The 15672-nt window shown below is 35.0% G+C and overlaps 1 protein-coding gene and 1 long non-coding RNA gene across 7 annotated transcripts in view; one reads left to right on the top strand and one right to left on the bottom strand.

The window, feature by feature from the left end:
• Nucleotides 1-15672, bottom strand: part of FAR1 (fatty acyl-CoA reductase 1) — a 97020-nt gene that overhangs the window by 7032 nt on the left and 74316 nt on the right. For all 6 annotated transcript variants that reach the window (XM_031942042.1, XM_031942044.1, XM_031942043.1 and 3 more), the window contains one exon: nucleotides 6252-6381. In XM_031942042.1, the coding sequence (XP_031797902.1) occupies nucleotides 6252-6381 (130 nt within the window). The remainder of the gene's footprint in view (nucleotides 1-6251; nucleotides 6382-15672) is intronic.
• The window catches only part of LOC116419833, a 72177-nt gene continuing 58731 nt past the window's right edge, over nucleotides 2227-15672 (top strand). Inside the window, exon 1 of the long non-coding RNA XR_004230151.1 lies at nucleotides 2227-3126. This is a non-coding gene — a long non-coding RNA (uncharacterized LOC116419833). The remainder of the gene's footprint in view (nucleotides 3127-15672) is intronic.

Genomic DNA, 15672 nt, shown 5'->3' with positions numbered 1-15672 from the left:
AAAAATCTCCTGCATCCCCTTTTTGCAACTTGAAAAGAAAAACAGACAACATTTCAACAGAAAAAAATCTTACATTTCAAAAGGTCAAACTCAATTGTAATGAACTTGGGTCATTCACTTTTAGTTTCTTTCCCCCTCCTTCCTGCATTATATTTAAATTTTATTCAAATTAATACAAGAACTGGAAGAGAAACACAACTGATAGCTAGTTTCTGTATAATGAATCATAAAAGTAGGAAAGGTGCTTTAATTTTGGTAGGTTAAGGAGCACTGAAAGAGTAGATGCAGCTAATTTCTTAGGTAAAGGTAGTAGAGAGGTGAGGCAACTTGTAGAATAATTGCTACCTGATAGCAAAAAATAAAGTTGGGAAAAGAAGGCTATCTCTCCAGTATACAATCAGGCACTACTGTCAGTGAGTCTTATGTAGACAGGAAACAGAAGGAATTTATTTTACATTATTCACTGCAGATTATTTGTAAGCAAAGAAGCCAATCCCTATGACAAAGTAATACAGCAAATAACTCCATTTACCTGGAACATTATTAATATCTACTACTATAAAATGCCCAGAATGGCTACAAAAATAAAGGAAAAAATCTTCCAAATTCAAGTATTAACAAAAAGATATGATGATTAAAAAATAATCCTGTTTGGATAGTTCGTTCACTAATCAGTATAAACACTCTCATTAGCTATAAAGATTGGTGGTAGTTCCAAAGTCAAGAAGCATGGGAAAAATAAGACAGAAAATAAAAAAAAAACTATCATAGGAAGAAGAAAATGGTAACAGAAGTGGCAATAGAAGAATGGAAGCACTGACACAGGGCTATCCTAACACACTAAAACCACACTAAGAATATGGAGACCTGTGAGCCTGCTTCCTACTGCGAGATGAGTAAAGCAGTCTGTGAAACAGGTTAGGCTTACCTCAGTAACACACTCTTAAGACACAGATTCCTAACTTCTAATTAAAAAACATTAGTAAGAGAAATGTAAAAAGGGTATATACATTTTTTCCATTTTCCCTCAATTCCCCAGAAAACCTCAATGAGGAATTATGGGTCAGAAGTAAAGAAATCATAGCTGTTCCCAAAACAAGTAAGCAAGAAACCCAACCAGATCAATAAGATACATAACTTCACAATGTAGACCTCTATTCCCTAAAGCTCTCATGCCCTAACAGGGAACACAAACAAATCTCTGCCTTCTGCTTTAGAATCTTCTCACCACACTGGCACATGTTGTCTCTCACCTTTCAATCAATTAACATTTATTATGCACCCATTATGGGCCAGGCACTACATGCTAAGCACTAGACATACAAATAGGCAAAAGACAGTGCCCACCTTCAAAGAGCTCAATCTAATGGGAATAAAACAAGCAACGAAGTATATATAAAGCAAGTTATATACAGAATAGGAAATAATTAACAGAGGGAAGGCACTAGAATTAAGAGGAGTGAGAAAGGGCTTCTTATGAAAGTAGGATTTTAGCAAGAAAGTCAATAGGTAAAACTTGAAAGCATTCTAGACATATGGGACGGCCAAAAAAATGCCTGGAGCCAAGAGATGCAGTGTCATATCTGAGAGGCCAGTGTCACTGGATGGAAAGGTGTAAGCCTGGAAAGGTAGGGAGGGACTAGGTGGTGAAGGGCTTGGAATGTCAAGCAGGGCATTTTGTATTTGATCCTGGGGGCAATAGGGAGCCCATGGAGCTTGTTGAGCAGAAGGGATAACAGTGGATGTGTGTAACATAATTGGCCTTGTTCTTTCGAAAAATAACTTTGGCCAAACAGAGTGGGGAGAAACTTGAAGCATGCAGAACCACCAGTGGGTTATCACCATGGGTGAAGCATTGAGGACTTGTATCAGTGGTAGAAATGTCAGAGGAGAGAAGAACGGGGCACATTTGAGAGATCCGCAAAGAGAAACTCAACAGGCCGTGGCAACCTTTCCCCCAACCAACCTTTGAAACAAGTAGCAGATGTCAACTCTGTCCAGTCAACTGTGGAAGAGGGAAAGGGACAGGAGGAGAACAAAGATAATGGGGGAGAAACAGAGGGGAAGCAGACCATGGAGGAACATGCTTCCCTTCTGCCTTAAAAGGAGGTACCCTAGATTGGATCCAAAGGCAGAAGAAAGAATTCTGCTTAGATCACTTACTCCATTGTTCCCTCAAGCCTATAAAAAAAAAGGGGCAAATACTAACTCAATCCATCCAAAGAACTAAAGAATAAAGGAAATTGGAGCAGAGACCTAGGATGAGGAGTTATAACAAGCCTGATGGAAAGGGACTCCTGGTCCAGTCATGGGCAAGTTCTGTTTCTACGGAAGTTACTTGCAGCATGGATCGATCAAGCTAGTAAAAAATTAATCAATATGGGAGGCTGAGATAGCTTTGAAATCTAGCACAAGGGGAAATCCATTATCAAAGGGGAAGTTAGAAAGTGAACAAAAAGAGAGACTTATAGACCAAAAAAAAAAAAAAAAAACCTCTCAAAATCACTAAAAGGAAAATAATTCAGTTAAAAACTTAAAGCATAAGCATACAAATTAACAGGGAACACACTGAAATTAGAAAAGGACTTCTAAGGCATGATAAAAAACTGCAAATGTCTAAACAAATATTATAAGGCAAAAAAAACTGAACTAGCAATTGATGAATCATGGCACCCTGTGGATTCCCAAGAGAGCATGGAACCATGGAATGTTTCACAATGGGTCAAGAGAGAAATTAGAATCTTGAGACACAATGGCACAATTTACAGTCTACACAACAGAAATAATTAGCAAGTCTCTCCAAAGTGAGAAACAACAAGTGAAAGGGGAAACAACAAATTGGGGATATAAATATATTAAAGCAAAGGACAATATTTGTATGAAGAGCAAAGAACAATATTAAAAGAAAACATTATCTTTATACACCCTTCATCTATTTGGTTTTTCCTGGATGGACAAACAGAACAAACTGCTTTGAGAAATGACAGATTCTTCCAAGATGTGTAGAATTGGGGTTTATTGCCATCAACACTTCATCTATGAACAGAACTTCAGGATTCATAAAGAATCTCCTCCTAATCTGGATTCTGTGTTGGATTTCCACCATCATATCAGTGAACACCTTTGGTGAGAACATTTATTACATAAGAATCAATAATTGTAGGCATTTTGGATATATTTTTGTTAAATATTCCAATCTTGAATGATTATGTAGACAGGGGATATTTTGTTGAAAAGGTTGTGAAGTGGTATTTTGTTCTTCTGAGTTGAATGTGTTAATTAAGATTATAAATAAATAAACACACGTACATACACATGCATAATATATAATACATGATATATCATACTATATTGTTAAATAAATTGTAATTATGATTGTTATATATAATACATGTGATGTATTATATAGTATGCAGATAATGTTGACAATATAATACATATTATATATATAATATATAAAATCTTTATTGTACATAGTCTTTTTCTCATTATGATTCTTTATTATAAATTCTCACCTTAGCTCTGATGATAGATGGTTCAACTATTGACAGAGCAGTGATTCAAAGATAATTCTCATTTATATAAGTCTTTTCCTGTCTGTTAAAATGTAGTCATTCTAATTCTTTGTGTTGTTGTTTGGTAATCACTATGTTGCCTATCTACTAATTCTTTTTTCAACAAAGTATTCTGATAGAAGCATAAGTCTTCTATACAATCTACAAGTTTCTTTTAACTCTGTACTTTGTTCCATATTTTCTCACATATTTCCTATCCTTGTTCTTTCCATCTTTACACTGAAGTCATCAAAAATCAGACTATATAATGATTGATATTGAGGATATGATCATGTTCTTCAGAGAATTCTTTACCATTCTGTCTTCAGTTAATGCTATTGGTGTGTAAGCTATAAATGTTATCTTTTTATAAATACTCATACATACATAACAACCACTTTTCCCATGTAGTTATCATTTCTTGTAGTTTGGGGCAGAAAATCTATCACACTACCTGATTTCTTTGCATATCTATGAACCATTTATTCCATTTACCTGTGACCTCTTTCTTACTATTTCTTCTGTTTATTGCAAAAATGCAGTATGATTCAATTCCTCAGCAATATATCCACTTATTGGTCACTGGATAAAATCCTCACATTTACACTGCCAATCAAAAGTCAAATTTTTTAAAAGTTGAGTTTAAAAACTATGTACCTTACCACCTGCCCCGCCTTTCTCACTACTATCTTTCTTTTCTGCAGACGCCTACAAAAGACTAAGGCCATTTAAAATTTTTTCCATGTTTCATAAGTTCCTATAGCCAAAAAAGTTTTGTCATAGAAGAGATGGTCAATCTCCTGGTGATGTGACTTTCTGATTTACTTGTGTAATCTTCAGAAAACAGAGTAGGCCCATTCCTGGGGCCATACTCCGTCTTTCCAGCATGAAAGGACCTGAAAAAACATGTGTTTTGCTAGAATAGCTTTCTCACTTCCATATCAAAATAAGACAGCACAGAAGAACTTTCATGAAGGAAGTTTAGTATTGGTGTCAGACAAAAGAGTTTCATCATTTTTCTAATGACCAGCCTTATTTCAATGATTCAAATATGGACCAGAATGTGAAATGCTATTACTGAATGTGAATGCATTTGGTATACAATACTTTTCATCCTATTAATCTTAAAAATTTCTGCATCTTGGGTTGAACTTAAAGGTTCAATTTTTAATTTAGTTTTTTCCCAAAATGCCAGAAAAAGCTAAACATTACAAAGGTTTTTATATGGCCTTGTTTGAAAACCTTGTTTAAAAATGGAACACTGAAAATGAGAAAATCATAGCCTTGTATAGAATTTTCAAAATTGTATTCTGAAAATGAAGTAATTTTGGAGTAAATTAATGTCCATGTCTATTAGGAGAAGTTCCTGAAATGTTAAGGGATATTGCTCCACATGCCATCTACAAACAACAGAAGTGAGGGATAAAAATGAGAAAAAAAGGAACAATTTCAACTCTTGTTGATGATTAAGATGACTAATATTGATTGTGAAATTTTTTTAGAAGTTAAGTCTCCTACTAGAAGAGAAAGGTTTCAGCCTATAATTCATTAATTTTTTGAAAAGTGGTATACACTATCCAGAATCTCATGCAACTATGTTTTTTTCATTCTAATTGTATGAAGGAACAGAAAGCCAAACAAGCTAAGCTGATGTTTAGTACTTTTAAAAAAATAAAAAAACAAAACAGGAGTTTCCTGAGTATATCTCTATAGCACAGTAAAATGACCAATCAATTACCAAGCACTTATGACTTGCCAGGGACCATGCAAAGCATTGGGGATACTAAAGAAAAACAGAAAACAGTTCCTGCTTTGGGTACATTCCAAAGAGAGAGACAACTTTCCACATATAGTCATATACATGATATCTACAAAGTAGATACAAGGTGCCCTTAGAGGGGAAGGCACCAGGAGCTGGGAAGATCAGGAAACACCTCTAGCAGAAGATGGCATTTGACTTGTATTTTGAAGTCAGGACTTCTAAAGACAGAGGAGAGGAGGGAAAGAATTCCAAGCCTGGGGACAGGGAGTAAAAAGGCACGGAGACAGGAGATGGAACACTGTGATGTGAACCGAAAGGAGATCAAAATGGTTGGACTGTAGCTCCCAACTATGACCACCAGTTATCATTAAGAAAAAGTTAGGTTTGTTCAGGATGCTCTTTGTTAAATCAGAGAGATATAAAACATATTTTAGAAAGATTTCCATCACAATTGGTTAGTTTTGAGCTTTCCGAAACCGTTTTTTGGAGTACCAAATTATACATCATTCTAGAGAAAAGATGTTTCTCTGTGTTTGAGAAAACCCCTTAGTAAGATGCTACTGGTTTTGAAGGAATTGTTTGTTACCTATTATTTCTCTTAATTCCCTTTGTGCATTGTTAGTTAAAAAAAAAAAACAAACAGTAGAAATCTTTTAAGTAAAGGCAAAAGAATGTGGAGAACAATTTGTTATTATTAGATCTGGGTCATAAAGCATTTTTTTAAAATCACTAATTTTCAACATAAAAGAAACATCAACTAGCAAGGAAAACCCCAATCTTAATTTCCATTCCTACCCAGGAGTCTAAATATTTTATTTTATAGCAATCAAATACATCACAGTAATATCGCATACAGCATTTATCAGTACTATTTACATAATACATCATTCTGAGAGCATGATTCTGGTTTTTAATACAAAAGAGAAAAAACTTGCCTTTTTATCTTCAGGGTTTAGCTGGTTCATCAACATATTGACATTGTCTGTGTTCCAAACCCAAGAATTACTTGTGAAGTATTCTAGAAAAACCATAGCTTTGTGCAGACGAGTAATTGTTTTCATCATCCTATGTTTGAAGAAAGATTACAAATTCATACCTTGCAAAGATCATGGAAGTCCTACTACTGCCCAAATATATGTGGCTTCTTCCCCCAAATACATATACATTAAGATCTGGTGCATAATTCACCTAGTGCAGGAAATATGAACATTTCTGCATCTTGGTTTGAATTCATAAAAGGTGAGAGGAAATCTGAAGCAACTAGCAAGAAATATGTCATAATTTCAATATTGGGATAAAGGTGCTTCAAAGATAATCTGATATCAAACTTATTGTTAAAATGGAAACAATAAATTAATAAAACTAATAATGCTTTGCTTTTAAATTGCAATCTGCCTTAGCTGCATCAATTTAGGATTTCAGAAAGCAAAACAGAAATGATGGTTCTTGAAAGCCAAGATATTTGCAACAACCCAAAATATTTGACTGAGAAAAATATGCAGAAATATTCATTTGCCACTGGAAATATTAATTTTCCACTTAAATCAAATCATATTGAGCACAATCATCCCCCCCGGCAAAACAGATATGAGCCATTTTGACTTCTTAAATGTGCCACAATAAATGACCCCTTAAGTATAACTTTCTGAATAAGAAAAGCATAAAAATCACAATTTCTCCCACATCTTATCCTCTTGTAAATGAATTCAATAATCACCCAAACCCCAAAGATCTTGATCATTAAGTAGTTCCCTCTTTTTTTTTTACAAAATTAATTTTCTCATTAATTTCTCACAAATATTCATTTGAATACACTAAACCCCACAAATATACAATCCTTATTACATTCTATCTATAATGAATTGAAGTAAGGATGAATTACATTTTAAAAATACTTCAAATGAGAAGAAAAGGGAAAAGTTCTCTCTCGGCAGGTCTTGGCATGAGGATTTTTGGAAAAAATACAAAAAAATGAATTTCATCTGAAAAAAAGTATTCATAATATTGCCATTACGTAGATTAAAAATGAAAATAACTTCAAAACAGAAATGCTACATACAAAAGGAGATTCTCAGGATATAATCAGTATCTTTAAAAAAAAAAAAAAGTCCTAGACACAGAACTTGAAATACTGATGCTCATTCAGTAGAGCTCTAAAAATCAAAACAATCATCTCTTATCAAGAAAATTAAGTCTTCCATTTCTTTACTGTTTTATATATTTTAAAATTCTTTGATTTTTCCAATTAGAACCAGAAAAAAAATTAAAGAAAAACTTGTTCCATTTAGGGCAAATGAATGTGATACATTTAGAATATTTCCTTTTGTTGCAACCAAATGATATTAGAAAGAAAAAAGGCTGAAGAAAGAGACCTATCAAATTTGAAATAAGTTGTTCCAGATGCCCAATACTATCACTATATGAACACTAAAAATTATAAAAACCATTCAATATAATGTTTACATCACAAAAGAAATAGTAGCAAGTGTAAACATCATAAAGAAAAGAAAAAGCAGCAAATGTTTTGAAATTTTTATCAATACTTCTTCATATACTCTTGGTAAATGATAGTAAATAGTCATCTCTTCTTGATAATTCAATTTTTAAGTTTTACAGAAACCGTTCTTTTATTCATTCAACAATTATTTACTGAGAACCTACTATGTACAAAGTACTGTGTGTGGGGTGGGGGTAGAGAATACTAAGATGTTCATGTTGGAATTCAATGCTTCTTTCATACAATTTCCAACACCCCGAAAAGCAGATACTAGGCATGTTATGTACTGACCCCATTTCTAAAACTTAGTTCTTTCATTGATAATTCTTTTTTTATATGCTACATGACTATGATACCAAAACCCTTCAATAGATTGAGATAACTAGGATATCTTATAACTAGAAGAAAGATTCTGAGTTTCTTGTGGTCGAGTGATAATAACTGAATGCAAACGTATCTATCTTACCTGCCTTAGGTTAAACACCTGAGATGAAAGGTTTGTTTTTTTTTTTTTTGGATAATACACAGGATATTTTAAATGTTTAATAATGATCATATGCAAATTTGGTCTTTGTATTAAAAAGCATCAATGAGTTTCAGTAAGAAAATAGGTTTCAAAATTAGATTTGTGAAGAATGCTATCCATATGCCCTACCCCCTATCCTATCTAATACCGATTAACAAAATCTGAACACAAAGAACTATGGAAGAAAAAAAAGTCACAAACCATATTTATGATAAATAGTACTCAATTGATGCTGAGGTAGTAAGGATTTATATAATAACCTTCTTAGTTTGAGTTGTGACATAGGCAGAAGAAAGAGCTGTTAACTTGATATGGGGGCAAGTATCCAATCTAAGTACACCTATCCATTACAACATAACACTCCCTTACTCCCCCCTCCTAATGATACTGCAAATTCCCAACCTTCAAACTTCTAAACCAGACATTATTCTCTCAAAGTAGTTACAACCTAACCTGGACCTCAGCATCCATAACAACAGCTGCACAGATGCCATTGGGAAGCTCAATCAATCCCAGCATACACAGAAGAAAAAAATTGGAAGTCAACTGGCATAAGTGAAGAAGAGACATCCTTGTGGCCAATTTCCATTTCTTACATGCACTTGTTGTGTGACCCTAGGCAAGTCATTTAACCTCTCCTAAGACTTTTAAGTTGCAGAAGACACTTACGTATAGGTAGAAAGAATTCCCTATGAGGTACTTAAAACAATGAAACCACAAAACCTGAACAAATTATAGCTCAATAAAGCAATTTCGCTGCCATTTAAAATAGTGTAAAGGTTAGAAATTTAAACTTTTTCATTCAATTATACTTCAAATAAGTGTCCTTCAGACAAATCTTCCTAACATAGACACACTCTAAAATCCCTCAATATGGCTATCCTTCTATGGGTACCTTTGAGTCCATCCACTACTGTCTTCTTTACAAGCTTGTTTCAGAAATCAGTATGACAAGTAGAACCACTGTGTACTTCCTCATCACCTCTTCCTAATCTCTATGGTTTCTATTCCTACCAACTTATTGAAACTGATGCTTCACAATCACCCCACTAGTGACTTCATCATCCAAATTAATGGTTTTTAGTCACTTTTTATATGATTCTATGTGTGCCATTTTCCATTTTCATTCATCTCATAACACTCAGATAACTTCCCCTCTCTCCCTTTTCTACTCCTAAAGAAGAAGTGGCTACTCTTCCACATGCATGTGATCACCTTCTATTCATTCCCACAGTTATTAATTCTTAATTAATCTTGAATCTATTGGCTTCTTCTGTGCTGCCTCCTAACAATCCTAATGTCTCTCCCATCCTCAAAGGACCTTCATTGATCATTCATTCCCATTAGTGCTAGGGAATTCCTTTGACCTCTATGTGTCAAAAGCATGAAGCCCAATAGAAAGCAAACAGATTTTTTAGTATGTTAAGGAAGACTGATATTCTTCAGATAGGACCTTAAGCTTCTAGGATACATACTTAATCTTTACAACCTTTTAGGTTGTAAGCCAATTAGCCACATTCTACAAAAACTTAGTATAAGTAAAGCATTTCAAAGGAGAAGGAAGAGTTAAGAAAGAGAGGTATCAATCAAGGAAGAAAAGGGGATTTTCTGGGATGTACATGGCATGAACAGGAATGAAAACATTCTTTGTTCAAGAGCACGAGACCAAGGGAAATTACCAAATACTTTTATGAGAGTAAAAGAAGTCCTTCCAGACAAAACTGTAGGGATTTTTATCCAAGGATAGCAACCAGTTGCATTAACAGTAGATGAAACCATTCATTTACTCTGTCTCTGCAAAGTTTGTTTTTTCTTTTTCAGAAAGATTTGGGAACCTTCTACAATTAGGCTATTAAGTAGTTGGGAGATTGATCAACCAAGATCTAAAATAATTGTGATTTCTATTTTTTCTTATACTAGTTATTAATCAATATCTTCTCTCTTCAGTGGATAAAGTCCTTTAGAAGGATGTTTTATAATCAGTCTCAACTTCCTTGTAGGTTCTGTCCTGGGTCCTCTAGTCTTCTCCCTCAATTAACTATTTTGGTGATTTTATCAGCTCCCATGGATTCAATTGTTGACTCTATGCAGCTTCAGAGCTCTTTATCTAGTGCTAATCTCTTTCCCAATCTCTCATCTTGCATTACCAGATGTCCCATAAATACCTTAAACTCAACAGTTCAACCAGAACTCATCATCTTTCCCACCTAAACTCCTCTTCCCTGTTACCATCAAGTATACCATCTTCCCAGTCACCCAGGATTTACAATTATTCACTCACAACCTTTTCACAGCCAATCAGGATTTGCCAGATCCTGGCAATTCTATCTTCACAAGACCTCCAGTATTAAGCCTCAGCTCATCTCCCTCTCTCTTCTGACACTGCAACCACCCTAATGTATGCTGCCCTCATCACTTCATCCCTGGACTATTGTAATGGTGTTCTGGTTGGTTTCCCTGCCTCAAGTTTTCCCTTACTCGAGTCCATCTAACACTTACCTATCAAAGTGATTTTCCTTAAAGCGTAGGTCTGACCAGTTCAACTCCTCCTTCCCTGATTCCACACATTCAATAAATTCAAATGGGCTCCTCATTGCCTCCGGGATCAGATATAAAATCCTTATTTGACTTTTAAAGACTGTTATAACCTGATCTCTACCTACATTTCCACTTGTCTTATACCTTATACTCCCCACTCCCCTTCATATGCATGCTGTGATCCAAGTTTACTGGACTCTTCGCTGTCCCTATAACATGACTCAATCTTCTGACTGCATTTTCACCAGCAATCCTCCATGCCTGAAATTCTTACCCCCGACTTAAATATCCAAGCTTCAAGTTTCAGATAAAATCTTATCTTCTGCAAGAAGCCTTCTTGATTAACCCTTAAAGCTAGTTTCTTTGCTTTGAGACTTAATCCTGTATATACCTTGTCTGTATTGTTGTCATCTCAAGACTACAAATTCCTTGAACAGAGGGACTGTTCAATTTTTTGAATCTCCATTACTTATATATATAGCAAATAATAAGCATATAATGTCTGGATTTGACTTAATTTCCAAAAAACTAAATCTCATCTCTCTCTCTATTTTCTGGCTATTCATTCTCCTTGGGTGTTTTTTTGTTTGTTTGTTTGTTTGTTTGTTTGTTTTTGGTTGTTTTTAAAATTCTGTTTCAGGACTCTATACTGTTTCCATAATATTAACAATTAAACTTTCTATAGGTAATTCCCCAATTTTTTTTTTTATCATGATCTCTTTTAAGGTTCTAGCCCTCATCTTTAACTGAGATACTGCTATCTTGAATTCAAAATGTCCAAAACCAAATTTATCTTTCCCCTTACCTGTTCTTCCTATTTCCATCAGTGATACTTCTAATCATTTTGTCTCCATTTCAAATTTGCATGTCATCTTTAAATGATAGGTGAAGAGTCAATCACTAACTTCTAGTAATATCATTTCCAGAAAATTTCTCGAATCTATACCCTTCTCTCTCTTCCTATTACTCAGCAGACTGATGTAAGCCCCCTCATAATCAGTTTAGATTAATAAAAATAGCCTGTTTCCTTCTCTTCATTCTAACTCATTCTTCATATCTCTAACTAGACTAATATTTCAAATATATAATTGCAGTTTCATCAATTGTTCCTTATCAACTAACGAATAGTTTTAACACTTGCCTGATATTCAAGGCCTTCCTCAATCTAGTGTCATCTTTTCTTAACAGCTTTATTTGACTAGATAGCATCCATCCAAAATGGACTACCCCTAAATAAGCTAATACTTCCCAACTTCTGTGTCTTTGATCATGGTATTCCCCATGCTTGGGCTGCTTCTCCAATTTTCACCTCTCTACCTGCTGTATTTTAAGCCCAATCCAAATGCTTTTTAAATACTTTAGCCCTCAAACACTGCTATGTCCTTTCCCTTCTCTTTCAACACAAACTCTGTTTGCACCCTTCTAGTGCATTTTTCACTTATTCCTGACTACTCCCAGTGATCTGTATATATGCCAAAGCTTCCTATTAGATTATAAATGACAAAGGTCTTATAAGGGCTTTTTGCCCCTTTCTGTCTGGATATCCTTAGAACCTGCCATATGTGTAGCACAAAGGAGACATTTAACGAGTGTTAGTTGAATGTCTAAATTCTGGATATTGCATTGTGCTCAATCTTGCAAATCTTATCTCAGTAGTCATCTATTTCTCCAACTATCAGATTTTTTTTTTAAATATGAGTTCATCTTAGTTTTATGTCTTATATTAGAAATAGAAGACCAGCATGTCAACTCTGAAAAATACAAGACACACCAAAGCACATGCCAAAGATAGTAAGTTTATTCCAGGGTTTCTGAGAGTCAATTTGTTTTGGTTTGATATGTATATATGTTCTAGACACATTTCATTTCTGAATCAAAGCAGATCAAAACTGCTCTCCTCCAATTTAAGACTCTTAGACTTTCCTGGAGCATCACCTTGCCCAAGCTCAAAGTCAGTCTGGTCAGACAGGCTTGTTCTCTGTCCTCCATATCAGGCTAACATTTTAGTTTTAGAATTCACAAGGGGAAGAAAACAGGCACATTCATCTAGTCTTCTGACAGTCATTAGCAACTACCAATTATTTCTTCTTCCATGCTTAGAACTATGAAAAGAAAAGCCTATCCATGTACACAAATCTTTTCCCTCTCATGCAAAAGAATGAGCTTATCCATGTTCTATATGGGGCTGAAATTCTAGGACATGACATTCTGGAAGTCTGTAGTGCAGATTTCATTTCAGTTCTCCCAAGGTGGTAGGATCAGTTTTATAAGAATTTAATTTCCTTAATGAGAGAATGCTCACAAGGGTAACTTAATGAATGTCAATTCTTTACTGTTTAGCTAATGGAGACACCCAATTTAAATTTTAATCCTAAACCATACTAAAGTACTTCATCTTGGATCTGAATGGATTCAAGGTACAGAAAACTAAAGTACCATATTTTAAAATCTAGTAAAGTTGGAAAATGGGGTATTCCAAAGTGAGTTTTCCAGAAAACTTACATTTACCAAGTATTCAAATTTGCTTTAACCTTTTCCAGTGAAAATGTTCCTCATCACAGAACGTTAATGCTGGGAGGGATCTTCCAGATCATGGGACCCAGCTCACTCAGCTAATGATGACCAACCTGAAGCTCAGAGAATTTAAATGAGTTCCCACAACCAATGATGGGCAGCCAGGAATTAAACCCAGGTCTTATGACTTGAAGTCCAGGATTTGTTTCACTATACCAACCTTAATTTCCCTGTATCTTAAAAGAGGAAGCTCACATAATTTAACCACTTCTTAATGGATGATCCTGGGTCAATATGAAGACAATCACTGTACTGTAATATAATACACAGAATACAGTATTTTGTAGGATATTAAATCATGTAAATAGCTCTGTAGGTGATAGCCACAGATTAAAAGGAAATTATTTTAATTCAAAGGCTCTAAAGACAGGTATTTAAAGTGCTCAGAAAGACCTTTTGCTGTTTACTTTTAGGTTTATTACTTATATTAAAGAGTGCTGAGTTATTTGGAAAATTAACTTTTAGACAGGCAAGATTTTAATACAGGAGAATAATCTCCAGATTAAGAAAAATAGAATAAAAATAGGATTTAACAGTGAGTTTAAGATAAGCAAGTGTATGGTAAGGGAGCATCTTAATCATCTTTAATGAGTTTAATTCACAAGGCCAGCCTAATGACATGAATGTAAAAAGGAAAAAGTCTTTATTGAGAGATTACTATATGACAAGCACTGGGACTATAAACAGAAAAAGATAGTCCCTGCTCTCAAGAAACTGACAATCTAATTGGGCAAATCACTTTAGCTCTAAGTCCTGAAATTACTGGTGGATGAGTTTACTGAGTCAAAAATATCTGAAGATCATGTGAAGAGTGGCACTGTAAAACTAGAATTGGAAAAATCATCTTTCTAAATAAGAAAGAGTATGAGTTTCTTGAAACTGAGAGCTAGTGAGCTTGACTTTAATTTCTGGCAAGACTCTGAAATATATTAGTAAAAAGACTGACTGCTCATGAGCAATTACAAAGTGAAATGGTCATTACTAAAAGCTAGCAGGCAATCAGTAAAAAGACTCGTGTGTCTTCACAAACTGTCATGCCAGCATTTCCTTTTTTGGCCTGTGTCATTAAACTAACAGAGTTCAATTATGGGATCACAGAGTTAGAACTCAACAGGAACTCAGAAGTCACCTACTCCTACCCACCTCATACACTGGTGTCCCAGAGGACAGAACCTGAAGCAAACAATAAAATCACAGAGGCATATTTCATCCAGATGTAAGAAAAAACTTCCTAGAAGAGCTGTCCAAAAGTTGAACAAGGTGTATTGGAATGGAGTAGTACCTTGCTGTTCACTGGATATTTTTAGGCAGAAGCTGAATAAGTACTTGGAACCTTACAGAGAAGATTCTGATTCAGGACTGGGTTGGACTCAATGATCTCTGAGATTTCTTGTAATTATAAGATTCTGTCATCACCTCAAACATTCCTCATGTCCATTTAGCTGCATTTCTTTTCAATTTCTTTCTCCAACAACCCTTCAGCTGAAACCCTCCCCCTCTCCTCCTTCAGTTTTTGTATTTGTTTTTTCTTAAGTATAATCTTCCTCCATTAGACTGGAAACTTATTGTGGGCAGGAACTATCTTTTCATTATTTGTATGTCCAGTGGCATATAGTAGGCGCTTAATAAATGTTTATTGACTACTGAGAATGTCATATCAATTAAAAACAACTGGCATTTACATAGTGCTTTAAAGTTGGTAAAGTGCTTTATATCTCACTTAAAGTCACACAACCACCTTTGAGAGGGAGGTAAGTGCCACTAGCATTCTAATTTTGAACATGAGGAAATGAAAACTCAAAAATATTAAGTGACTTGCCCATGTTCACATGGCTAAGAAATGGCAAAGGATGGATTTGTATCAGGTCTTCCTGATTCCAAATCCAACTCTCTGTCCACTACATTAAGAGTCAAAAAGCACTTTAAAAAGCCTGTTTTCATCAAATTGTTCCTCTGGCTCAAAAGCGTTAAATGGCTCCCCAGCACCTAAAAAAGAATGCAAATTGCTCAACACACTCAACGGCATGCATGGTCGCCCCCTCCCCCCTTTGAAACCTTACAGCCCCCTATTCCAAACCAAACACCCCTCCCTCCAGCTAGCGACCTTTGTGCCTTCAGCACTTGACTTCTTTGTGCTCCCGGTGGAAGACCAGCCTGTGAGCAAAGGTAGCAAACGGGAATTCTTTGTCTCTTCCTCTTTCCTGGCCCATCACAAACCTTT

This window comes from Sarcophilus harrisii, chromosome 6 (genome assembly GCF_902635505.1).
Source record: "Sarcophilus harrisii chromosome 6, mSarHar1.11, whole genome shotgun sequence".
In the NCBI taxonomy this organism is placed as follows: Eukaryota; Metazoa; Chordata; class Mammalia; order Dasyuromorphia; family Dasyuridae; genus Sarcophilus; species Sarcophilus harrisii.
The sequence above is the reverse complement of the archived record's forward strand: the minus strand, read 5'-3'. Positions and strand labels throughout refer to the sequence as shown.